The sequence below is a fragment of the Oncorhynchus keta genome, chromosome 29 (assembly GCF_023373465.1).
Source record: "Oncorhynchus keta strain PuntledgeMale-10-30-2019 chromosome 29, Oket_V2, whole genome shotgun sequence".
Lineage (NCBI taxonomy): Eukaryota > Metazoa > Chordata > Actinopteri > Salmoniformes > Salmonidae > Oncorhynchus > Oncorhynchus keta.
The window spans coordinates 26,029,475-26,056,084 of NC_068449.1; the positions used below are offsets into that span (position 1 = coordinate 26,029,475).

The 26,610-nt window shown below is 44.4% G+C and overlaps 1 protein-coding gene across 2 annotated transcripts in view; it reads right to left on the bottom strand.

The window, feature by feature from the left end:
* Positions 1-2,048: 2,048 nt before the first annotated feature.
* LOC118362179 (1-phosphatidylinositol 4,5-bisphosphate phosphodiesterase beta-1-like) overlaps positions 2,049-26,610 on the bottom strand; it is a 26,517-nt gene continuing 1,955 nt past the window's right edge. Inside the window, exons 4-33 of one of the 2 annotated variants that reach the window (XM_052486336.1) lie at positions 26,442-26,510; positions 26,055-26,195; positions 25,757-25,836; positions 25,545-25,598; positions 25,204-25,279; positions 24,932-25,032; positions 24,606-24,769; positions 22,786-22,932; positions 19,429-19,586; positions 17,197-17,279; positions 16,963-17,047; positions 16,659-16,845; positions 16,410-16,483; positions 16,180-16,279; positions 15,749-15,833; positions 14,948-15,072; positions 14,692-14,846; positions 14,389-14,553; positions 14,018-14,117; positions 11,095-11,199; positions 10,782-10,894; positions 10,485-10,623; positions 10,273-10,326; positions 9,955-10,171; positions 9,515-9,674; positions 9,375-9,451; positions 9,166-9,255; positions 8,891-8,948; positions 8,647-8,733; positions 2,049-4,259 (exon numbers count right to left, since the gene is read on the bottom strand). In XM_052486336.1, the coding sequence (XP_052342296.1) occupies positions 4,086-4,259; positions 8,647-8,733; positions 8,891-8,948; positions 9,166-9,255; positions 9,375-9,451; positions 9,515-9,674; positions 9,955-10,171; positions 10,273-10,326; positions 10,485-10,623; positions 10,782-10,894; positions 11,095-11,199; positions 14,018-14,117; positions 14,389-14,553; positions 14,692-14,846; positions 14,948-15,072; positions 15,749-15,833; positions 16,180-16,279; positions 16,410-16,483; positions 16,659-16,845; positions 16,963-17,047; positions 17,197-17,279; positions 19,429-19,586; positions 22,786-22,932; positions 24,606-24,769; positions 24,932-25,032; positions 25,204-25,279; positions 25,545-25,598; positions 25,757-25,836; positions 26,055-26,195; positions 26,442-26,510 (3,423 nt within the window). In that variant the 3' untranslated portion in view covers positions 2,049-4,085. Of the gene's footprint in view, positions 4,260-8,646; positions 8,734-8,890; positions 8,949-9,165; positions 9,256-9,374; positions 9,452-9,514; positions 9,675-9,954; positions 10,172-10,272; positions 10,327-10,484; positions 10,624-10,781; positions 10,895-11,094; positions 11,200-14,017; positions 14,118-14,388; positions 14,554-14,691; positions 14,847-14,947; positions 15,073-15,748; positions 15,834-16,179; positions 16,280-16,409; positions 16,484-16,658; positions 16,846-16,962; positions 17,048-17,196; positions 17,280-19,428; positions 19,587-22,785; positions 22,933-24,605; positions 24,770-24,931; positions 25,033-25,203; positions 25,280-25,544; positions 25,599-25,756; positions 25,837-26,054; positions 26,196-26,441; positions 26,511-26,610 lie in introns of those variants that run through there. The other variant, XM_052486337.1, reaches the window with a different exon arrangement.

Genomic DNA, 26,610 nt, shown 5'->3' on the forward strand with positions numbered 1-26,610 from the left:
CGGGCTCCATGCATCTTGATCGACATGCTGTCACTTGAATTAGAGCACCAGAACAAAAGGTATACTCTCAAAATGCACAAAAACAACAACGCAACATTTAAATCAAAGCTCACGTGCGTTTCTTAAAAACTGCAAAGACTGTAATCACTGCGGACCTCAGTACATATGGAAGGAAATGGTAAATTCACAGAAGAAAAAAATCCCACTGTGAAAAATGGTCAACATTGAATGCAATACAACTATGACGAGTTATACAGAATGTAATGACATTGAGATTTTTATTTTATTTTAATGTATTTTATTGTTCAAAATGTCCAAGGCTGTGGTTTACCAAGGAATCATAAAAAAAAAGTAATTTTCAAATTACTTTGAGTTTGCAGTTAGTGAATGTCAGTGCCACAAGCTCAGAATGACCTTCTTGATCCAAATCAGTCAGGTTTCAAGACTAGTCATTCAACTGAGACTGCTCTTCTCTGTATCACGGAGGCGCTCCGCACTGCTAAAGCTAACTCTCTCTCCTCTGCTCTCATCCTTCTAGACCTATCGGGTTTTTAAATGCTGCCTTCGATACTATGAACCATCAGATCCTCCTCTCCACCCTCTCCGAGTTGGGCATCTCCGGCGCGGCCCACGCTTGGATTGCGTCCTACCTGACAGGTCGCTCCTACCAGGTGGCGTGGCGAGAATCTGTCTCCTCACCACGCGCTCACCACTGGTGTCCCCCAGGGCTCTGTTCTAGGCCCTCTCCCATTCTCGCTATACACCAAGTCACTTGGCTCTGTCATAACCTCACATGGTCTCTCCTATCATTGCTATGCAGACGACACACAATTAATCTTCTCCTTTCCCCCTTCTGATGACCAGGTGGCGAATCGCATCTCTGCATGTCTGGCAGACATATCAGTGTGGATGACGGATCACCACCTCAAGCTGAACCTCGGCAAGACTGAGCTGCTCTTCCTCCCGGGAAGGACTGCCCGTTCCATGATCTCGCCATCACGGTTGACAACTCCATTGTGTCCTCCTCCCAGAGCGCTAAGAACCTTGGCGTGATCCTGGACAACACCCTGTCGTTCTCAACTAACATCAAGGCGGTGGCCCGTTCCTGTAGGTTCATGCTCTACAACATCCGCAGAGTACGACCCTGCCTCACACAGGAAGCGGCGCAGGTCCTAATCCAGGCACTTGTCATCTCCCGTCTGGATTACTGCAACTTGCTGTTGGCTGGGCTCCCTGCCTGTGCCATTAAACCCCTACAACTCATGCAGAACGCCGCAGCCCGTCTGGTGTTCAACCTTCCCAAGTTCTCTCACGTCACCCCGCTCCTCCACTCTCTCCACTGGCTTCCAGTTGAAGCTCGCATCCGCTACAAGACCATGGTGCTTGCCTACGGAGCTGTGAGGGGAACGGCACCTCAGTACCTCCAGGCTCTGATCAGGCCCTACACCCAAACAAGGGCACTGCGTTCATCCACCTCTGGCCTGCTCGCCTCCCTACCACTGAGGAAGTACAGTTCCCGCTCAGCCCAGTCAAAACTGTTCGCTGCTCTGGCCCCCAATGGTGGAACAAACTCCCTCACGACGCCAGGACAGCGGAGTCAATCACCACCTTCCGGAGACACCTGAAACCCCACCTCTTTAAGGAATACCTAGGATAGGATAAGTAATCCTTCTCACCCCCCCTAAAAGATTTAGATGCACTATTGTAAAGTGGCTGTTCCACTGGATGTCATAAGGTGAATGCACCAATTTGTAAGTCGCTCTGGATAAGAGCGTCTGCTAAATGACTTAAATGTAAATGTAATGTAATGTAATGTAATGTGCCTGTCCAAAAACCCAGTGGTGGCACCATTCGGTGGCACAACACTGTTATTGCCAATATTGACTGATTTGTCAAGCGTCTATCCTGCCGGAAGAGCTGTCGATTTTATATGGTTTTGTATGGCTGTTAAAATAAACTTATGTCAGTGTTTTCAATATAACATTTTTGCATTTGTGGGTACAATATTGTGTGAATGTATGCTTTTAACAAAAGAAAATACACACATCTCATTTCAGAATAAATATTTTAGTCATAAATGTGGTTCAAGTAATCACAAAAACAAGGGGCAAATCATTACTGAGAGCTAAGGCTCTATACAAGTGAGAACTTTTAAAGTTAAACATATCAACAAATAATTCTTACTAGTAACATACTTACTAGTAACACCCAACATATTTTACTTATCTTATCATTATTGAATATAGTACCACAATCAAACAAATGCAACTATATACAAATACACCCAATACAATTATATACATCAGAAATATTAATATAATTACCTGAAACCTGTATTCAAAAAGACACTTAAACCCAGTTTGTAATTCCATAACATGTTGAGAAATGTAGGTTTTCATAGGGATTCATGTCACTTTATTGATCCAAACTTAACACAACTTCATTTTTTTGTAATTACTATGGTATACTAGGCCTATAGTTGTTTTATCAAAACATACATCCAACCCCAGAAAAATAGTCAAACATATTTTATGATGCTTAAAGTGCAATATTTAAAATAAGGGGTTTCACAAATTCTGGGCAAAGCACATACACAGGACAAATGCCCTCACCTTAACCCAGGTACACAGTCCCCTAACATTAACAGTATTCAATACTATGACATAATAATGTCATAAAAGTAAAACAAATACAAATCAATAACCAAACAAAAACATACTTAGCCTGTTGCAACACATTGTTGGTCCCCTGTGAAACCGCTTCTTCAATATATGTTGGATCTGACATTTTATTTGGTTATTTTACACTACATCAGGAGTAAGACATGAGTTAGGGGTGGAAATGGTTTGGGATATAATTGTATTACATATAATTTAACATGAACTAAAATTAAACTAAGTCATTAATTATGATTGAACCAGTACATCCTTGTTAATAACCATATAATAGTACATTTGAAACATTCAATAAAAATACTGTATAAAGTCATGCATCCCTGAAACTGTAAGGAATCACAACAATCAACAGCTCATTATTTTTAATGTCATTAGCAAAATGTCTGTATATAAAACTCTCTAAAAGCATTAATATCAAGTAGAAAACAATTAAACAAACCTTTTCAGCAGCAACGTCTTTCAAGAGAAAAGCACAGACAGCCAGGAGTTTTGCAAAGAGAAGCAAATGGTCTACATTTCAGTGCAAATAGAAATTCAGCAAAAAGCCTCTCCCTTGTCCACTGACTACCACAACCCCATGACCAGATAAGAATCACATGCGGTCAGAACAACAGGACCGTGTCTGAGGTCAAGATGTGGTCAGTAGAATAATAACGTGCTTTGCTTGGCCTCATGCAACACACTCTGCTCGGCCACTAGGCCTACTTATGAGTCCTCTAAGGCAGGAGAGCACAATGTAGCAGTGTTAGTATATTGTATATCAAATCTCAACTATCAAAAAGTTATGGTTAATATACCGCAGATAACATGACAATACACATTGTCCCGACTACCTGTAGAGTGCATCACTAAACCAGTATTCATTAAGAAGAAAAGCTCTCTCTCTCTCTCTCTCTGGCAGAACCTCAATTGGTTTTGCTCGACTCCTCATGTCCTCTCCTCCATCCACTGCTTGCCTGCTTTTGAAAAAGATCAAAGGTAATCGAGGAGCAGAGGCGAGGAGAGGAAATGTGGAAACAAATCCACTTGTATGAAATGAGACTCTCCTTCTCCACTTTCGCATTATCAGGCAAATTATATTTACAGGGTGGAATCCCAAAATAAATGTGATAAAAACAAATGTAGCTTGTTGTGCAACACATTTTATAGATACAATATGTTCATGCTTTTCTCCTTTGAGAAAACAACAGCTGATTCAAAGGGGGTGTGGCACATTTTTAAACACTTCTGCGCTAGCCGTCAGGAGGATACTCTTGTGCATCCTCTGCCAAAGTAGGTCATTGAGGAGGTGAGCATACTTCTCCGTTCGCCTACTAATGAATTGACACTCTCCTCGACCATGCAACCACTCATTGTTTTCCTGGTTACAGAGTAGGAGTATGAAAAGGATGGACTTTTTCCCATTCTCTCTCACTCCCTTCGGTCCTCATCTAGTTCCTCCTCAGAGAGCGTGTCATGAGGGGTGGAGGGGCGGGGCACAACATGACCTTTTACCCCTCCTTTTCTGTTCTGCAAGAAGTCCTGGATCTCCCCCGGCAACAGGCGGAACTTCTCCTGGTACTCCGCCTCCACCGCACCCTGCAGCTGGGGTCAGAGGTCAGGGGTTAGAGTTAGGTGTTTGCGGTTTATTGTAATCCAAGGTGGGGCAGCAGTAAGACGTGTTTATTTTCGTCCCATGTAAATATTGTCTTTTGCGGGGGGTTTTGTATACATTTCAATCTCTTTTTTCAATTTTCGAAATAAATATATATTCCTGCAACCCGCCTCACCCAATGTGGTACGGATCAGCTATTTTAGTAAACAAAGTACACCAACTACAACACTTCTCTTGCCAATTGGTCTGGACTCTTTGTCGACACGGAGCCCCGCCGATCCATCAATACTGGTCTGCTTGTCTGCTGACGTAACTCGGCCGATGTGCTCTCAACCGGCCTCTGCGTCGAGGATGTTTGGTGATGATCCATCTGCTAGCCCTGGCCTGCTAGCTCCCTGAACGCCTTGTCTCCCACTCACTCAACGTGGTAAACAACCGAACGGTTCCCTGTTTCATCTTGTGCTGCTCATTGGACCCTATGATCACTCGGCTACACAGCCAATGCCTGCTGGACTGTCCATTAACACGGTACTTCATTTTGTTTATCTGTCTGCCCCAGCCTCAAACTCAGGCCCTGTGTGTAGCTAACTGACCTTCTCTGCCCATTCATCGCTATACCCGTTGTTGTTGTTGTCCTAGCTGTTTACCCGTTGTTGTCTCACCCGTTGTTGTTTTAGCTCTCCCAATCAACACCTGTGATTGCTTATGCCTTTCTCTAATTTCAATATGCTTTGTATACTTTGCTTTGTTGTTTATGGCAGCTCTCATTGTTTTATTTTACTGTGGAGCCCCTAGTCCTGCTCAACATGCCTTAGATAGCTCCTTTGTCCCACCCCCCACACATGCGGAGACCGCACCCAGCTTAACTGGCGCCTCAAGAGATGTAACCTCTCTCATCGACACTCAATGCCTAGGTTTACCCCCACTGTACTCGTGCCCTACCTTACCCTTGTCTGTACACTATGCCCTGAATCTATCCTACCACGCCCAGAAATCTGCTCCTTTTATTCTCTGTTCCCAACGCACTAGACGACCAGTTATTATAGCCTTTAGCCGTACCCTCATCCTACTCCTCCTCTGTTCCTCTGGTGATGTAGAGGTTAACCCAGGCCCTGTGTGTCCCCAGGCACTCTCATTTGTTGACTTCTGCAACCATAAAAGCCTTGGGTTCTTGCATGTTAACATCAGAAGCCTCCTCCCTAAATTTGCTTTATTCACTGCTTTAGCACATTCCGCCAACCCTGATGTGCTAGCCATGTCTGAATCCTGGCTTAGGAAGGCCACTAAAAACTCTGAAATTTCCATCCCCAATTACAATATTTTCCATCAAGACAGAACTGCTAAAGGTGGCGGAATTGCAATCTACTGTAGAGATAGCCTGCATAGTTCTGTCATACTATGCCCAAACAGTTCGAGCTTCTACTTTTAAAGATCCATCTCTCCTGAAATAAGTCCCTCACTGTTGTCGCCTGTTATAGAACCCCTTCAGCTCCTAGCTGTACCCTGGACACCATATGTGAATTGATTGCCCCACATCTATTGTCAGAGTTCGTCCTGCTAGGTGACCTAAATTGGGATATGCTTAGCACCCCGGCCGTCCTACAATCTAAGATAGATGCCCTCAATCTCACACAAATGATCAAGAAACCTACCAGGTACAACCCCAAATCTGTAAACATGGGCACCCTAATAGATATCATCCTGACCAACTTTCCCTCTAAATACACCTCTGCTGTTTTCAACCAGGATCTCAGCGATCACTGCCTCATTGCCTGCATCCATTATCAGTCCGCAGTCAAAAGACCACCCATCATCACTGTCAAACACTCTCTAAAACACTTCAATGAGCAGGCCTTTCTAATCAACCTGGCCGGGTATCCTGGAAGGATATTGACCTCATCCCGTCAGTAGAGGATGACTGGATGTTCTTTAAAAGTGCTTTCCTGACCATCTTAAATAAGCATGCCCCTTTCAAAAAATGTAGAACTAAGTACAGATACAGCCCTTGGTTCACTCCAGACTTGACTGCCCTTGACCAGCAAAAAAACACCCTGTGGCGGACTGCACTAGCTTTGAATAGTCCCTGCAATATGCAACTGTTCAGGGAAGTCAGGAACCAATACACACAGCCTGTTAGGAAAGCAAAGGCTAGCTTTTTGAAACAGAAATTTGCATCCTGCAGCATTAATTCCAAAAAGTTTTGGGAAACAGTAAAGTCCATGGAGAATAAGAGCACCTCCTACCCAGCTGCCCACTGCACTGAGACTAGAAAACATTGTCACCACTGATAAATCCACAATAATTGAGAATTTCAATAAGCATTTCTCTACGGCTGGCCACGCTTTACCCAACCCCGGCCAACAGCTCTGCACCCCCCGCAGCAACTGGCCCAAGCCCCTCCGCTTCTCCGTCACCCAAATCCAGACAGCTGGTGTTCTGAAAGAGCTGCAAAGTCTGGATCCCTACAAATCAGCTGGGCTTGACAATCTGGACCCTCTCTTCCTAAAATTATCTGCCGCAATTGTTGCAACCCCTATTACTAGTCTTTTCAAAATCTCTTTCGTATCATCTGAGATTCCTAAAGTTTGGAAAGCGGCAGCGGTCATCCCCTTCTTCAAAGGGGGAGACACTCTAGACCCAAACTGTTATAGACCTATATCCATCCTGCCCTGCCTTTCTAAAGTCTTCGAAAGCCAAGTGAACAAACAGATCACCAACCATTTAGAATCCCACCTTAACTTCTCCGCTATGCAATCTGGTTTCCGAGCTGGTCACGGGTGCACCTCAGCCATGCTCAAGTTCCTAAACGATATCATAACCACCATCGATAAAAGACAGTACTGTGCAGCTGTCTTCATTGACCTGGCCAAGGCTTTTGACTGTCAATCACCGCATTCTTATCGGCAGACTCAACAGCCTTGGTTTCTCTAATGACTTCCTCGCCTGGTTCACTAACTACTTCTCAGATAGAGTTCAGTGTGTCAAATTGTAGGGCCTGTTGCCCGGACCTCTGGCAGTCCCTATGGGGGTGCCATAGGGTTCAATTCTTGGGCCGACTCTTTTCTCTGAATATATCAATGATGTCGCTCTTGCTGCGGGTGATTCTTTGATCCACCTCTATGCCGACGACACCATTCTGTATACATCTGGCCCTTCTTTGGACACGAACTTTAACGCCATACAACACTCCTTCCGTGGCCTCCAACTGCTCTTAAATGCTAGTAAAATGAAATGCATGCTCTTCAACCGATCGCTGCCCGCACATGCCCACCCTACTAGCATCACTACTCTGGACGGTTCCGACTTAGAATATGTGGACAACTATAAATACCTAGGTATCTGGCTAGACTGTAAACTCTCCTTCCAGACTCACATTAAGCATCTCCAATCCAAAGTTAAATCTAGACTCGGCTTCCTATTTCACAACAAAGCCTCCTTCACTCATGCTGCCGAACATACCCTTGTAAAACTGACCATCCTACCGATCCTTGACTTTGGCGATATCATTTACAAAATAGCCTCCAACACTCTATTCAGCAAATTGGATGCAGTCTATCACAGTGTCATCCGTTTTGTCACCAAAGCCCCATATACTACCCACCACTGCGACCTGTATGCTCTCGTTGGCTGGTCCTCGCTACATATTCGTCGCCAAACCCACTGGCTCCAGGTCATCTATAAATCTTTGCTAGGTAAAGCTCCGCCTTATCTCACCTCACTGGTCACCATATCAACACCCACCCGTAGCACACGTTCCAGCAGGTATATCTCACTGGTCACCCCCAAAACCAACACCTCTTTTGGCCGCCTTTCCTTTCAGTTCTCTGCTGCCAATGACTGGAACAAATTGCAAAAATCACTGGAGTTGGAGACTTCTATCTCCCTCACTAAATCTAAGCATCAGCTGTCAGAGCAGCTTACCAATCACTGCAGCTGTACACAGCCCATCTGTGAATAGCCCATCCAACCAACTACCTACCTCATCCCCATATTTGTTTTTGTTTTTCTGCTTTTTTGCACACCAGTATTTGTACTTGCATATCCTCATCTGCACATCTATCACTCCAGTGTAAATTGCTAAATTGTAATTACTTCGCCACTATTGGCGTATTTATTGCCTTATCTCCTTACTTCATTTGCACACACTGTATTCAGATTTTTCCATTGTGTTATTGACTGTCCGATTGTTTATCCCATGTGTAACTCTGTGTTGTTGTTTTTGTCACACTGCTTTGCTTTATCTTGGCCAGGTCGCAGTTGTAGATGAGAACTTGTCCTCAACTGGCCTACCTGGTTAAATAAAGGTTAAATAAATACATAAATAAATAAGGGCTACGGGATTAAAGGTTAGAGGTCATGGGTTAGTTGGGCTGTCACCTTTGGTTTTTCATCCAGAATCTGCTGCTGGATGCCTTTGTGCTGCTCCACCAGTCTCTCTTGACGTTTTGACTGGGCGTCCTCCAGCTAGAGCAGAGAACAGAGATGTTACCTTCAGTGATTGGACCACTCGATCCTGAAATCGCTATCACTTCTCAGGAAAATAACAGTACTTGACGTCACGCAGATGATTCACCAACAAGAGTTTTGGGTGATGTCTGTCCCCAAACCCTTTCATCCTCACCCTCTTGATGTTCTGTACCACTTCATTCACATATGATTTGTTGATCTCCAACTTCTCCCTGACAACAGAAGAAGAAATACAATCATACACAGGCTGTATTTCTATCTCTCTGTCACACACGCACGCACGCACGCACGCACGCACGCACACACACACACACACACACACACACACACACACACACACACACACACACACACACACACACACACACACACACACACACACACACACACACACACACACACACACACACACACAGAGTTCCCTCTTACTCTTCAGCCAAGTGCTTCTCTTTCGTCATTGCTTCTTTGATTTTCTCTGTTCTCCTCTTTTCCATTTTCTTTTTCAGGTCTTTCTTTTCTCTACAACGGTGGAGCATCACAAATGAGATATTTTATAGAATTGTTTACAATTATGTCTTTATAATACACTCACTTTACGTCTCTGTTAAACTGACGTCTCACAGTCATGTCAAACTCACTTGTCACAGATGTCTTTTAATTTCTTCATCTGGTTGTTCTGGCTTTCCTCAGTCACCGTAGTCAGTTTCTCCATCAGCTGCAATAGTGGTGAGAATTAGAATGTACAGTTATATAATGTATTAATGTGTGTGTGTGTTACCTGTTTGATATGTTCTCTTTTGAGGTATTTCTCGCTGTAGTATTGTTCCTGCCTCAGCTCCAGTAGCTGTTGCTGTTGTTGTTCTCTCAGCTCCCCCAGTTGGTCCTCTCCCTCCTCATCAAACTGCTTCAGTTCAGCCTCCCCTCCAGGCGTCAAACTTCTACAACACACATATGCACACACACACACACACACACACACACACACACACACACACACACACACACACACACACACACACACACACACACACACACACACACACACACACACACACACACACACACACACACACACACACACACACACACACACACACACACACACACACACACACACACGCGCGCGAGGGACATGAGTCAGGGTTAGGGACAACGCACACATACACACACAATGCAACACTCTACCTTACTCCCCCAACCCCCCTCCACCCTACCTACCTTGTCTTACCATGTTGCTTAGTCTTCAGTAGAGCGTTGTGTCTGCGTGTGTGTTGGTTCTTAGCCTGGTTGTATTTGGTGGTATGTTCCTTCACCATCTCCAAAGTCTTCTTCTGGTGTCTCTTCACCACATCCTTCATCTCCCTGTAGTGTCTTTTCTGCTCCCGCATGATCAGCTTCTGTTGCCTGAGCTCCTCTAGTGTGGCCGCCTCCATATCTGAACCGGCAGAGACCACACAGTTGAGCACATAGACTACACACCACAGCCACACTGTCTTATACTGACCACACACAATCCCGCCCCCTGATCCCTCTGACCTATCAGAACGCTCTGCACCATGTCTTCAGTCTTCAACGCTGGTTTGGCTGGTTCTGAAAACACAACAAAAACACTACTATTGGTTGGCGGCACACCATTTAAATGGGAAAATGAATTAATGTCAATACATCTGCGGTGACATTGTAGCAGTCTTGGGTGTGACTTTGGCAGATAGAAGTTGGTTGGTCAGGAGTCAGAAGTCCAAGGTTACCTGTGGCTGCAGGCTGAGGTGTGTTAGTAGGAGTCCTGGGTGTGACGGTAGGGCTGGGGCTGAGACCGTTCTCCAGAGGAGCAGTTCGTAGGTTTGCTTTTGGCTCAGCGGGCCCTGGCTGATCAGCATTAGCCTCAACCTTTATAACACAAAAGCATCAACAACATTTAACATTACAATCAAAACCAGGAAAAACAAGAATGTAACAGTATTTCTAAATGCATGTGTATCAATGAGAACCCATTTTTACTGTCCATAACCCTCTTTTGACCACAAAACTCTAGTTTGACCACAAACCTCTTTGCTGGTCTCCTCCTCCCCTTCCTCTAGGGTGAGAGCTGCCAGCTGCTGGGACCGCTGCTCCAGGAGATTCACATACCGGATGGGGTTAGACAGCGCCTCGATCACATCTACACACACAAACACACACACACACACATTAGGGATTAGCCTTGATGCAATGTGGGCAAGCTGAAAAAAAAGACCACTTCTCAGAGGCCAGATATTACTGCCACACATGCACGTGTTCCTTACCACTAATGACTAAGCTGGTACTAAGCTTATACAGAGACCTCCAGGTCTAATAGGCATTGTCGTACACCAGACCTACCTGCAAAGGTGTCTGGGACATAATCCTTCACTTCAATGTAGACAAACACAGCAGGCAGAATCAGAGACTGGTTCTTCTCATTCCTCAAGCCAATGTAGCGATAACCTGAGACAGACAGAACATAGTTAATAACCTGAGGACAGGAGAGGAAAACAGAGGACAATAAGGACTACAGAGAGAAAGAAACACAAAACTATTTGCAGAAACAGTGCTTACTGTTTACAGGTAAATATAATGTTGTTCCTGTTCCCAAGAAAGCTAAGGGAACTGAGCTAAACGACTATTGCCCTGTAGCACTCACTTCCGTCATCATGAAGTGCTTTGAGAGTCTAGTGAAGGACTATATCACCTCCACCCTACCTAACACCCTAGACCCACTCCAATTTGCTTACCGCCCCAATAGGTCCAAAGACGATGCAATCGCAATCACACTGCACACTGCCCTAACCCATCTTGACAAGAGGAATACCTATGTAAGAATGCTGTTCATTGACTAACTCAGCATTTAACATCATAGTACCCTCCAAACTCATCATTAAGCTCAAGACCCTGGGTCTTGACCCCGCCCTGTGCAACTGGGTCCTGGACTTCCTGACGGGCCGCCCCCAGGTGGTGAGGGTAGGAAATAACATTTCCACCCCGCTGATCCTCAACACTGGGGCCCCACAGGGGTGCGTTCTCAGCCCTCTCCTGTACCCCTTGTTCACCCATGACTGCGTGGCCATGCACGCCTCCAACTCAATCATCAAGTTTGCAGACGACACTACAGTGGTAGGCTTGATTACCAATGTTGGGTTCTTATTTTTCAGAGTAAATAACTCAGCTGTAACCAAGTTGAATCATTCCCAAAGGTTCTGTACAGCTGTAATCAGACAGCAAACATTTCAGACATCACAGTTATATACATCCTACTTAAGACACTCCCTCTCTCCATCCTTAGTTTATGCCCAAGAGAAAGAAGGTAACCAGATACTAACCCTGATTATTCCCTTAAGGGGAACTGACCTCACGCCCCACCTCCTGACCTCAACCCCTCCTTCACCTAATCCACAGATATCTATCTGTCTTCCCTATATCAACACATCGCTCTCCTCTCCTCCATCAAACACATTCCATAGCCTTCTGGGTCGCTACAGATTCTTTTTATTCAAGGCTTCGTCTCTATCATTTATTTCATATCTCAATGTTCAAAGTTTAGCCGATTCCAACACCAACAACGACGAGACGGCCTACAGGGAGGAGGTGAGGGCCCTCGGAGTGTGGTGTCAGGAAAATAACCTCACACTCAATATCAACAAAACAAAGGATATGATCGTGGACTTCAGGACACAGCAGAGGGAGCACCCTACTATCCACATCGACGGGACAGTAGTAGAGAAGGTGGAAAGTTTTAATTAGGTTCCTCGGCGTACACATCACGAACAAACTGAAATAGTCCACCCACACAGACAGCGTGGTGAAGAAGGTGCAGCAGCGCCTCTTCAACCTCAGGAGGCTGAAGAAATTCGGCTTGTCACCAAAAGCACTCACAAACTTTAACAGATGCACAATCGAGAGCATCCTGTCGTGCTGTATCACCGCCTGGTACGGCAACTGCTCCGCCCACAACCATAAGGCTCTCCAAAGGGTAGTGAGGTCTGCACAACGCATCACCGGGGGCAAACTACCTGCCCTCCAGGACACCTACACCACCCGATGTCACAGGAAGGCCAAAAAGATCATCAAGGACAACAACCACCCGAGCCACTGCCTGTTCACCTCACTATCATCCAGAAGGCGAGATCAGTACAGGTGAATCAAAGCGGGGACTGAGACTAAAAAACAGCTTCTATCTCAAGGCCATCAGACTGTTGAACAGCATTCATTAACATTGAATGGCTGCTGCTAACACACTGACTCATCTTTAGCCACTTTAACAATGGAAAATTTGATGTAATAAATGTGTCACTAGCCACTTTAAACAATGCCACTTTATATCATGTTTACATACCCTAAATTACTCATCTCAAATGTATATACTGTACTCTATACCATCTACTGCATCTTGCCTATACTGTTCGGCCATCGCTCATCCATATATTTTTATGTACATATTCTTGTTCATTCCTTTACACTTGTGTGTGTGTATAAGGTAGTTCCTTCCTATCCTTCCTGTTTGGCCCTGTCCGGGGGTGTCATCGGATGGGGCCACAGTGTCTCCTGACCCCTCCTGTCTCAGCCTCCAGTATTTATGCTGCAGTAGTTTATGTGTCGGGGGGCTAGGGTAAGTTTGTTATATCTAGAGTACTTCTCCTGTCCTATCCGGTGTCCTGTGTGAATTTAAGTATGCTCTCTCTAATTCTCTCTTTCTCTCTTTCTTTCTCTCTCTCGGAGGACCTGAGCCCTAGGACCATGCCTCAGGACGACCTGACATGATGACTCCTTGCTGTCCCCAGTCCACCTGGCCGTGCTGCTGCTCCAGTTTAAACTGTTCTGCCTGTGATTATTATTATTTGACCATGCTGGTCATTTATGAACATTTGAACATCTTGGCCATGTTCTGTTATAATCTCCACCTGGCACAGCCAGAAGAGGACTGGCCACCCCACATAGCCTGGTTCCTCTCTAGGTTTCTTCCTAGGTTTTGGCCTTTCTAGGGAGTTTTTCCTAGCCACCGTGCTTCTACACCTGCATTGCTTGCTGTTTGGGGTTTTAGGCTAGGTTTCTGTACAGCACTTTGAGATATCAGCTGATGTACGAAGGGCTATATAAATACATTTGATTTTATTTTATTTGATTTAGTTGTTGTAAAATTGTTAGATTACTTGTTCGATATTACTGCATGGTCGGAACTAGAAGCACAATCATTTCGCTACACTCGCATTAACATCTGCTATCCATGTGCATGTGACAAATAAAATACATTTGATTTGATTTGATTTACCGGGCCGTATGGCTGGCACAGGGATAATACGGTGACCTATGAACTTTCCTCCTTCCTCAAATGCAGCAATCCTCAGAGAGGCCAATGTTGGGAGAACTACCTACAAAAACACAATTAGACACAGTCAAACATTGATATACTTTAATATTATACACAGTTATACAGTTAAAAAAATACAGTTTTACACAGTTAAACTGTTACACTTCGATATTATATGCTACCTATGATTATACAGTTTGCCTGAATCCTGAAGATTTGAGTTAGCTCTCTGAGCTATTGCCTAGGCTTTACCTCAGAGGGCTAACACAGTCCAGTCTTATGGCATTTAGGGGACCTGAGTTCAAACCCAGTCGGTCATACTGTTGTCTCACCTTCTTGAAGATGATTGGGTCCTCGTCCCAGACAGGGTTGATAGCGTTGCTTTGGGATGTCTTGGTCTTCAGGGCTTTTCTCCTGGTGTCCACAGGAAGACCAAACATGTCGAGCTCTACGTACACACCTACCTTCTTGTCGCTCAGAAACTGGCCTGATATTATCTGTAGGAGAGAGACGCTCAGATTAAATGTGCTAATCTTATATCCACACTTTAGTCTAAACTACAGTAACTGGTAAACCTTGATAGACAGTGTGTTGGTTGGGTTATGGTTATGGTTAAAGTATTCTTTAACTTCTACCTTAACCTTGACTGTGTTAGCCACAATGCCGTCCACAGTGCTCTCAGCGAACGGGTCAAAGTGTTTGTCTGGTCGTCTCATGAACTCTGGTTTCAGTCTGTAGCCACTCTTCCCATTGTACTCATACATGCCCAGGTTCAACTGCATAGACAGATCTGAGAGAGAGAGGGATAAAGAAAGATAGAGAGACAGCGGTCTTGGGGAGGTCAGAGGTTAAGAGAGGTCAGGGGTCACAGGTCAAGTAGACAGGCCTCACCTATAGTTTGGAAGTTGAGCGCCACCAGCTGGCAGCCAGCGTTCCAGAAGAGTTGTGGCATGTAGTTTGAAGAGTCCACCCTAGTGCCTTTAGGGTAGATACGACTCAACTGCTGCTTGTTATATCTGAGAGGACATGTTAAAGACATGACATTACATGACAGTAAGAACACTCTTCCTAGAACACTCCACCCGGCACAGCCAGAAGAGGACTGGCCACCCCTCAGAGCCTGGTTCCTCTCTAGGTTTTTTCCTAGATTCCTGCCTTTCTAGGGAGTTTTTCCTAGCCACTGTGCTTCTATGTCTGAATTGCTTGCTGTTTGGGGTTTTAGGGTGGGGTTCTGTATAGCACTTTGTGACATCGGCAGATGTAAAAATGGCTTTATAAATACATTTGATTGATTGATTGATCTTAGAACCAACAAGGGTTATTTGACTGTCCCCTAGAAGAACCCTTTGAAGAACCCATTTTGGTTCCAGATAGGACCTTTTTGGTTCCCATGTAGAAGCCTTTCCACATAGGGGTTCTACATGGAACCCAAAAGGGGTCCTCCTATGGGAACAGCCACAGAACCCTTTTGGAACCCTTTTTCTAAGAGTGTAGAGTAGGGCCTGTATATTAGTCAACTGCATTGATGAGACTTAACTGCTGCTAATCTTCAATGGAATTAGCTACAATAGAGAGCAAAGCAAACCCTTGGGAGGGAAGTAATCAACCACACTACAAACTAATACTGAAGAAGAGTTAGGGTTCCGGGTTATTGTTGGGGTTATTTAGAGGGTAGCTGAATCTTAAGGATACTCCACAAACTCCACGGGCGACTTCGTGAGGTGCTCCAGAGCTTTAGTCTCCACAAATGATGACATTTGATAGCTACGATTAACCTCTGGGGAAAGAACATAATGGTTTATTATGCATTTGTGTGTTTATGCGCTCATATGTGTGTTTACACTGAGAATACAAAACATTAAGAACACCTGCTCTTTCCATGACATAGACTGACCAATTGAATCCAGGTGAAAGCATTAACCCCTCCTGATGTCACTTGTTAAATCCACTTCAAATCAGTGTAGATGGAGTGGAGGAGACAGGTTAAAGAATGATTTTTAAGCCTTTTGACAATTGAGGGTGAGTGGGCAAGACAACACAATCAACATGGGCCAACATGTGTTCCATGTGAATGTGTTCCTAATGTTTGGTATACTCAGTGTATATGCAGTGAGCCAGCATACTTTTGGACGCCTCGAAAGAGTTAAACTTGGTGGGCTGGACGTAGTTGACCAGAGTGGACATCTCCTCTGTGGCTACAGCCTCCCGCTCCTCTGCTGTCCCCTGGAGACAAAGTCATCACATAACAGGCAGCCATGTTACCCTAACCCTGACACTCCCCTCTAATATACATCAGCAGTGTTAAAGGGTAACCAAGTAACCACGGTAGGAGAGTACAAGCTACTGAACTCACCTCATCTGATGTCTTCTTACAGTCATCGTCATCATCATCATCGTCATCGTCATCGTCTTCAGCCTCTATTTCTCCTGAAAGAATGTTTACATTTTCATATACTTTAAAAGTGTTTTTGTTGTTGTTGTCATCTCTCATAAAAAGCTTCTAGAGAGCCTCACCAGCTGTGATAGTGATGAAGACGATGAACATGATTATTATTATTATCATAATGTTTATGCATTAGAGCACACTTGCAGACAGCCTCACCTTCTGTAATGTTGCTAGGAGACAAGGGTTCATCTGTTGCCTGTTCTGCTGCTACGCTCTGGTTGGTTGGGTGCTCTGCCATTCTCTTGTTGCCATGGGCAGCCGAGGGCTTGTGGGATTTCTTGTTCTTAATGAGGATCTTACCTATCAGCTCCTGAGGACTTGGCAGGGGTACCCCAGACTCCAGCTAACACACACACACCCAAACAAACAGACACACACGCACAGGCAACGCACACACATATCAGTTTACATGCAAGCAAGTGTGCGTTGTTTAGGGGGCGCATGTGTCCTAGAAACTTACGGGATATTTCTCCAGTGGGTCAATCAGTAGTGCATCTCCAAATATCGACCTGCAATATTCTGCCATCTTGGCTTGTTGCTTTGGGCTGTTAGGATTAAAGGTCAGGGGTCAGGATTAAAGAGCAGTTGACCAAATATTTTCTAATATATTCGCCTATTATATATATATATATATATATATATATATATATATATATATATATATATATATATATATATATATGTGTTCACTCACGAGTCCACATGGTTTTCGAAGGACAGGATGACAGGAAAAGGAGAGGTTTTGAAAGCACACTCAGCGATGGCCTCAATCACCTCCTGTAGAGTAAAAGGAGAAGTTATACTAGTTGGTTACTTTATTGCACATATATACACTGAGTGTACAAAACATTAGGTGTGTCAAGAACTGCCATGCAGCTGGGTTTTTCACGCTCAACAGTTTCCTGTGTTTCAAGAATAGTCCACCACCCAATGGACATCCAGCCAATGGCAGGCCAGTGGTCAAAAAAGGGGTAATTGATGAAAGAAGAAAAAGGAGGCTGACATGAATTGTGCAGAGCAACAGATGGGCAACAGATGGGCAACAGTTTGTCAACTGACAGTACAACATTTGTGCCCAAAGACCCAGAAAAGAATGCACAACTCATCGTACATTGACACACATGGGGGTATGGCAGCCAACGACCTTATAGAGATCCACATCTTTTAGCAAAAAAAACAAGAAACTGCTATTGCAGTGGGCTAAGGAACGAAAACACTTGGCACTGGAGAATTTGAAAAACATTGCCTGGTCTGGTGAATCCTGGTTCCTGCTGTTTCACGCTGATTGGAGGACGAGGGTATGAAGAAAACCACATGAGTACATGCATCTATCCAGTGGAAAAAAGTACCCACTTATCATACTTGAGTAAAAGTAAAGACCTTAATATAAAATGACTCAAGTAAAAGTCAAAGTCACTCAGTAAAATACTAGTTGAGTAAAAGTCTAAAAGTATTTGGTTTCAAATATACTTAAGTATCAAAAGTAAATGTAATTGCTACAATATACCTAAGAAATGAAGATGAAAGATGAAATCATAATAAGATGAAATCATTTCATATTCCTTATATTAAGCAAACCGTACAGCATAATTTTCTTGTTTATTTTACTTTACAAATAGCCAGGGCATGCTCCAACACTAACACATCATTTACAAATGAAGCATATGTTTAGTGAGTCCGTCAGATCAGAGGAGGTAGGGATGACATGGGATGTTCTCTTGATAAGTGTGTGAATTTGACAATTTTCCTCTCCTGCTGTCACGACTTCCGCCGAAGTCGGCTCCTTGTTCAGGCGGCGTTCGGCGGTCGACGTCACCGGCTTTCTAGCCATCGCCGCTCCATTTTTCATGTATCCATTTGTTTTGTCTTGTTCCCTGCACACCTATTTTTCATTCCCCAATCAATTCATATGTATTTATTCCTCTGTTCCCCATCATGTCTTTGTGTAGGATTGTTGGTGTTACGTGTATTTTGATATTGTGGATATTGTTACGCGCATTACTTTTTGTCTATGTTCCGTGTTTTGAGCACATTTTATGTATTTTGTGCTGTCATTTTTGACCGGAATAAAAAGTGTGCCTGTTCACTACACTCTGCTCTCCTGCACCTGACTTCGCCTCCAATACACACTCCCAACACCTGCTAAGCATTCAAAATGTAACGAGTACTTTTGGGTGTCAGGGAAAATGTATGGAGTAAAAAGTACATTATTGTCTTTAGGAATGTAGTGAAGTAAAAGTAAAAGTTGTCAAAAATAGAAATAGTAAAGTACAGATACCCAAAAAAACTACTTAAGTAGGACTTTAAAGTATTTTTACACTACTGCATCTATCACGCACCGTGTCAACATTGAAGGCAGGTTGTGGTGGTGTCAAGGTGTGGGGTTTTCAAGGCACACATTGGCCCCTTAATAAAAGTGGAGCAATGTTTGAATGCCCCAGGATATCATTGCCATTTTTACATAATTTAGCAGACGCTTTTCTCCAGAGCAACTTACAGTAGTGAGTACATACATTTGAATTATTTTTCACACTGGTCCCCCGTGGGTATCAAACCCACAACCCTGGTGTTGACAGCACCATGCCCAACTAACTGAGCCACACATTGCCAATCAGGTGCATCCCTTCATGGCAGCACTGTATCCATCTGTGAAAATATTTTTCAGCAGGATAATGCCCAATGACACAAAGCAAGGATTGTCCAGGAATGGTTCCACAAACATGACAGTGTTCAAGTTACTGCAGTGGCCTGCCACGTCCGATATAGACTATATCAGAATAAAATTATTCGTTTTAGAAGCAGAGACAAGGCGGAGACTAATGTAGCCTTGACACAGACTAATGGAGTTAGCCTTGATGCAGGAGATTTCAGAGCATGTGTGTGTTTGTGTGTGCGTGCGAGCGAGCGGCGTGCGACACGCGTGTACCTTAAAGCAGATCTCCGAGGTCATGGTGAAGCCGTGTGTGATGACTGGTTCCTCCTCTGTGGTCCGTCCTTTCCAACAGTCTAACTCCACACACCGACAGCCTGCCAACATCACTTGACGGTACATCTCCACTGACGAACTACCTGCCAGCTGCCCCGCTACACACACACACACACACACACACATATTTATAAATATATGTAGGCCTACACACAGATTAGATTTGTGTGTGTCAACAAATAATAGGTGTGTGTGTGTGTGTGTGTGTGTGTGTGTGTGTGTGTGTGTGTGTGTGTGTGTGTGTGTGTGTGTGTGTGTGTGTGTGTGTGTGTGTGTGTGTGTGTGTGTGTGTGTGTGTGTGTGTGTGTGTGTGTGTGTGTGTGTGTGTGTGTGTGTGTGTGTGTGATGCCAGGTTCAGCTGTTTGTTCTCAAGATGGGAGAACCTTCCAGAAGGACAACAATCTCTGCAGCACTCCACCAATCAGGACTTTAAGGGAGAGTGGCCAGACGGAAGCCACTTCTCAGTAAAAGCACATGACAGCCCACTTGGAGTTTGCCAAAAGGCACCTAAAGGACTCGTAGACCATGCGAAACAAGATTCTCTGGTCCGATGAAACCAACATTGAACTTCTTTGGCCAACGTCACATCTGGAGGAAACCAGGCACCGCTCTTCACCTGGCCAATACCATCCCTACAGTGAAGTGGTGGTGGCAGCATCATGCTGTGTAGATATTGTTCAGCAGCAGGGACTGGGAGACTAGTCAGGATCGAATGAAAGATGAACGGAGGAAAGTACAGAGAAATCCTTGATGAAAACCTGCTCCGGAGAACTCAGACTGAGGCGAAGGTTCACCTTCTAACAGGACAACGACCCTAAACACACAGCCAAGACAACGCAGGAGTGGCTTCTGAATGTCATTGAGTGGCACTGCCAGAGCCCGGACTTGAACCTGATCAAACATCTCTGGAGAGACCTGAAAAATATGTGCAGCGATGGTCCCCTTCCAACCTGACAAAGCTTGAAAGGATCTGCAGAGAAGAATAGGAGAAACTCCCCAGGTGTACCATGCATGTAGAGTCATACCCAAGAAGACATGTGGCTATGATCACTGCCAAAGGTGCTTTAACAAAGTACTGAGTAAAGGGTCTGAATACCTTTGTAAATCTGATATTTCAATTTGTTGTTTTTTTTCATTTGCAAAAACATCTAAAAATGTGTTTTTGCTTTGTCATTATGGGGTATTGTGTGTACTTTAGATTGATGATTTTAAAAAACAACAATTTAATCAATTTTAGAATAATGCTGTCAGATAACAAACTACTTTCTGAATGCACTGAAGATATGTTTCCAGTTATAATTTCTATTTGTTCATCAACTTATCTATCATTACATACATGCATGCACCTTCTCTTCTGTCATTATGTTTCCCTAGAAGACTAAAGAAACCCTTGCTCACCAGAATAATGTCTTAAATCAATAGAATGAATGCTTCATTCTAGTTGACATCGGTAAAGTTTCCTCTGTCATCTCTGCTTCTTTGCAGAGCAAAGACATTTGGGGACCTGGGAGAAAATTCAATAACTCAACAACAAAAACCAGGAAAGATTTTCTATGCAAAATGTCCTAATGACATCAGTTTGACCGGTTTCAAGGAAATAGAAAGCTATGAAACGACCCAAGATGTTTCTGATAAGATTTCAGTTTGGCTTGGATGTGTCACGTATACTCCCTCTTTGGCCTCTGGGTCACCAGACTGCTGATTATTACGCACATCTGTCACTATCGTCACACGGAACCAGCCCTTAGTGACACCCACCTGGACTCCATTACCTCCTTGATTACCTGCCCTATTTATGTCACTCCCTTTGGTTCCTTCCCCAGGCGTTATTGTTTCTGTTTCATGTCTGTGTGCTGTTTGTGTTTCTTGTTTTGTATTATATTATGTTCCGTTTAGCCTGAAGCATAGGCTCCTGTGCTTCAGGCTGCTAGTCAGGGTCCTGTGCCCCTATGGAGGCGACAGATCCGCTCCTGATCCCCGGAACGTCCCTCTGGTCGGCGTCCTGCGGCTGGAGCCGCGCGTCGGAGAGGGGGTGCTGTATCGTCTGCGCCTTCTTTTGCACTCTAGGTCGCCGGGCTCCTGCGCCCCAGCCGGCTCAACAGGTTCCCACGCTTCGGGAACTTTCCCTCTCTGGCCTCTAGGTCACCAGACTGCTGATTATGCACACCTGTCACCATCGTCACGCCCACCAGCCCTTAGTGACACCCACCTGGACTCCATTAACTCCTTGATTACCTGCCCTATTTATGTCACTGCCTTTGGTTCCTTCCCCAGGCGTTATTGTTTCTGTTTCATGCCTTGTTGTGTATTATGTACCGTTTATTGATTAAATATTCACTCCCTGTACTTGCTTCCCGACTCTCAGCATACATCGTTACAGGATGCATATCAGCTTTTAAGATGCTGATTAAAAATAGCTATACAGACAGTATCTAACTTCGCATTCTCTCAGGATGCAGAAATAAATCATCCAGGTCACCTGTGATACAAGTCAGTATTTGACATCCATCCATGTCTGAGGAAGTCGGGAGATGACGTGGAAACCAGCCACTAGGGGCAACAGTAAGCACTGTTTCCTTCAAGTATATTTTGGTTTTGCTAGGGCGATGTGGACGGGAATGGCGGATGGGCGTAAGCGTCTGTCTCTGATTCCAAAGGCTGCAAGTTGGAATCCAGCAATGAAAAGTTGTTAAAAAGTTGAGTTAATGCCTAAACTTAACCTTAAACACTTGATGTTTGGAAGAACTTCAACATTTGACATTTGAGAAACATGGGTAAACATCTAATTCTGACTGTGAGAGCTGGTAGCAGCCAGCAAATAACATTTCTCCACTTCTGTTCCCGTCTTGTTACTCTCTATTTGTATAGCGCCTCACAATCATAACACATAACAGAGCCCGGCACTGCTTTCATCCTCTTACCACTTCAAATCTTTCCCAAACATTACTTTTCTTGCCCTCCCTTCTCTTTATCTTTAACTCTCCATTTCACAGCTTTTCTTTTATTGAATTACACTCGAGATTGTCCTTTTTTCCTCTGTGGATCTACATGAACTTGTTCTGCCCGTTCCCAAAAGCATGTTGTGATTGGTATAAAGGCTATTTGATGTGCATAGGCTACAGTTAGGCCCTAATGAGAGAAAAACCTCAAAGTAGCCTATAAATATAAATGGCACAAGAATTATAAATGTATGATACAGTACATTATGGATTTAAGGTATTGTGTTCTCTTTATTCAACCCACCCACCCCTCAACCACACAATATTTCATGACCCTAAATCACTAATGTGTGTGTACCTGTGAGGTAGGTGTTATGTGAGGAGTTGATGAAGTAGTGAGACAGAGGGAAGGTCATGTCTTCGGACTGGTCAAGCTTCTCAGGTGGAATCACTCCGTTCTCATCAGACACTAGGTACTTGCTGAGCCCCTCCAACGTGATCAGGCCTACAGAACACACAGGCACAAAGTATTCAGACCCCTTTACTTTTTCCACATTTTGTTACTTTACAGCCTTATTCTAAAATGGATTAAATTAAATAAAAAAACATCAGCAATCTACACACAATACCCCATAATGACAAAGCGAAAATAGTTTTTTTAGAAACTTGCTAATTTATTACAAATTAAAAACTGAAACACCTTATTTACATAAGTATTCAGACCCTTTGCTATGAGACTTGAAATTGAACTCAGGTGTATTCTGTTTCCATTGATCATCCTTGAGATGTTTCGACAACTTGATTGGAGTCCACCTGTGGTGAATTCAATTGATTGGACATGATTTGGAAAGGCACACACCTGTCTTTATATGGTCCCACAGTTGACAGTGCATGTCAGAGCAAAAACCAAGCCACGGGGTCGAAGGAATTGTCCATAGAGCTCCGAGATGGGTTTGTGTTGAGGCACAGATCTAGGAAGGGCACCAAAACATTTCCGCGCATTGAAGGTCCCCAAAACCACAGTGGCCTCCATCATTCTTAAATGGAAGAAGTTTGGAACCACCAAGAGCTGGCCGACGGCCAAACTGAGCAATCAGGGGAGAAGGGCCTTGGTCAAGGAGGTGACCGAGAACCCGATGGTCACTCTGACAGAGCTCCAGAGTTCCTCTGTGGAGATGGGAGAACCTTCCAGAAGGACAACAATCTCTGCAACACTCCACCAATCAGGACTTTATGGTAGGAGTGGCCAGACGGAAGCCACTCCTCAGTAAAAAACACATGACAGCCTGCTTGGTGTTTGCCAAAAGGCACCTAAAGGACTCTCAGACCATGAGAAACAAGATTATCTTGTCTGATGAAACTAAGATTCAACTCATTGGCCTGAATGCCAAGTGTCACGTCTGGAGGAAACCTGGCACCATCCCAACGGTGAAGCATGATTGTGGCAGCATCATGCTGTGGGGATGTTTTTCAGCGGCAGGGACTGGAAGACTAGTCAGGATCGAGGGACAGAGATATTCTTGATGAAAACCTGCTCTAGAGCGCTCAAGACCTCAGACTGGGGTGAAGGTTCACCTTCCAACAGAACTATGACCCTAAGCACACCGCCAAGACAACGCGGTAGTAGATTCAGGACAAGTCTCTGAATGTCCTTGAGTGGCCCAGCCAGAGCATGGACTTGAACCTGATCGAACATCTCTGGAAAGACCTGAAAATAGCTGTGCAGCGGCGCTCCCCATCCAAGCTGACTGAGTTTGAGGTGATCTGCAGAGAAGAATGGGCGAAACTCCCCAAATGCAGGTGTGCCAAACTTGTAGCGTCATACCCAAGACTCAAGGTTGTAATCGCTGCCAAAGGTGCTTCAAAGTACTGAGTAAATGGTCTGAATACTTATGTACATGTGATATTTCCATTATTCGTTTTTTTACACTTGCAAAAATTTATAAAATCCTATTTTTGCTTTGTCATTTTGGGGTATTGTGTTGAGATTGATGAGGGGAAAAAAACTGTAACAGTAAGACAAATGTTGAAAAAGTAAAGGGGTCTGAATAATTTCAGAATGCACTGTATATACACAAAGACACTCATATCTCACACACACAAGTATGCATACATGCATGCACGCAAGCTTACACGTAGGCACAAACGCATGCACACAAAACACACACTCACACACACCTTGTTTGAGCAGGCTGTGGTTGAGTTCATATTTCTCCATCAGGGTCTGTGTCTGAGAGGGTCTGAGAGGAGGATACAGAATCTCATTCAGACGAGGATCTCTCTGCCTCTCATTAATGAACTCTGTCATCTGATCCACCGACAGGTAAGCACCCTTAGCACCTCTACAGAAAGAGAGAGAGAGAAATAGTCAGTAATTAGTGACTGTACATAGTGCTGAGAGAAGACTGAGCTGAGTTCTGGCTGAACAGCAGAGGATCGGAGAGGAAGGATCAGAAAGGGTCAGGGTTTAGAGCTGGTTACCAGGAGGTAGTATCAGTACTTACTGCTGAGAGAAAACTGAGCTGAGTTCTGGCCGAGGACAGAGGTGGGAGAGGAAAGATCTGTAAAGGTCAGGGGTGAAGTCCTCAAGGGGAATAGAGTCACTCTGCAGAGGAACACAAATACCACTGAGATGATTCAGGTTTCAAGAAGTGGTCATTTAAATAGTTGGCTTGAGTGTGAGAGGAAATAACTACCAGTTAGAATACCACCACTACCAGCTTTTATGTTGTATAGTTTGTTATATTATGTAGTATTCCATAGTTATAATCTATACCCGTCCAAATGGTAGGTTGCAGTGTTCCAAAGCCGTCTCCACTCTCTTTTTGTCCGCTGAGAACATGCGGACGATGCTGGATAAAAGGGGCAGGACATGCACAATATAAACCAATCACATCCCAAAGGATTCACAGGGAGTTAATCAGCAGACACGGGAGTGACAATTTGTGTTCGGAGGAATGGGCCCTGAGAAAAGCGCTGCACAGATTCACTAATCTTGACCCCATAATGAGTAGTTATTTGGGATACCAGGTAATTTATATAGATCAGTGATTCTGCACAACACCTTGCTCAGGACGATCCCCTAAAATGATTGAGGAACCAATGGGATTCACTCACTTCTTCACTGGGATCCGCCCCTCTGAGTTTGGCTGGAGGGTCAGTCTGACATACCTGTTAGAGAAAGATTAGGAAAAAGGGAGACAGGAATAAACACACCTCTGTCACACCAACATTCCCAGTGATCTCCATTGCTATCACAGATCTGTCTGGCACCCGCCTTTCCTTTTTAAATGCCGTAAAGATTTAATCAATTTTCCTGATAGACTCACGCTTTCTCCAGACTTGTTTCTCTGTTCATGTTGTGACTCAACAGGTTGGAGGCCAGAGAGAACAGCTCCTCAGCCCACTCCTATACAACACAGAGACAAAGAGAGGAACAGTGTGTGAGTGTGTGTGTGTGTGTGTGTGTGTGTGTGTGTGTGTGTGTGTGTGTGTGTGTGTGTGTGTGTGTGTGTGTGTGTGTGTGTGTGTGTGTGTGTGTGTGTGTGTGTGTGTGTGTGTGTGTGTGTGTGTGTGTGTGTGTGTGTGTGTGTGTGTGTGTGTGTGTGTGTGTATGTGTGTGCATACCGTGGCCTCCTCCTCTTGCAGGGCCATGAAGTTGAGGTATGTGATGTTGACCATGTCCGGTCCTGTGACTATGGTCAACAAACGATTCTCTATACGGCCAACTAGATTCCCCACATCAAGCAGCTCACGCAGCTTCGCCTCCTAGAGAGGACAAAGGGTCAGAGTTTAGAGGTTAGAGGTCAAGGTCACAGGTTAGACCAGGGGTGTCAGCTCCAGTCCTCAAAATGTGTTTTCATTTCAACATGGTACATCATTGATCAGTGTTTCTGATTAGTATTGCTGATTGGCTAGGGAATCAGACTATGAATCAAAGGCAGTGATAAAAACCAACAGGAGCCTGGTTTGACATGCTTGGGTCAAGATTCAGAGGTCCTGGGGGTTAAGTACCTTTGGTGTTTTGGTGCTCTTCCCTGTTCTGGCATCCTTTATATGGGTGATGTCTAACAACTCTGTCTCCTGCAGGAGAGATAGAAGGGAGAAAGACAGAGAGAAAAAAGGATAGAGAGATAATGAGGGAGGGAGTAAAGACATGAGAGAAGGAGTGTTAAAATATTCA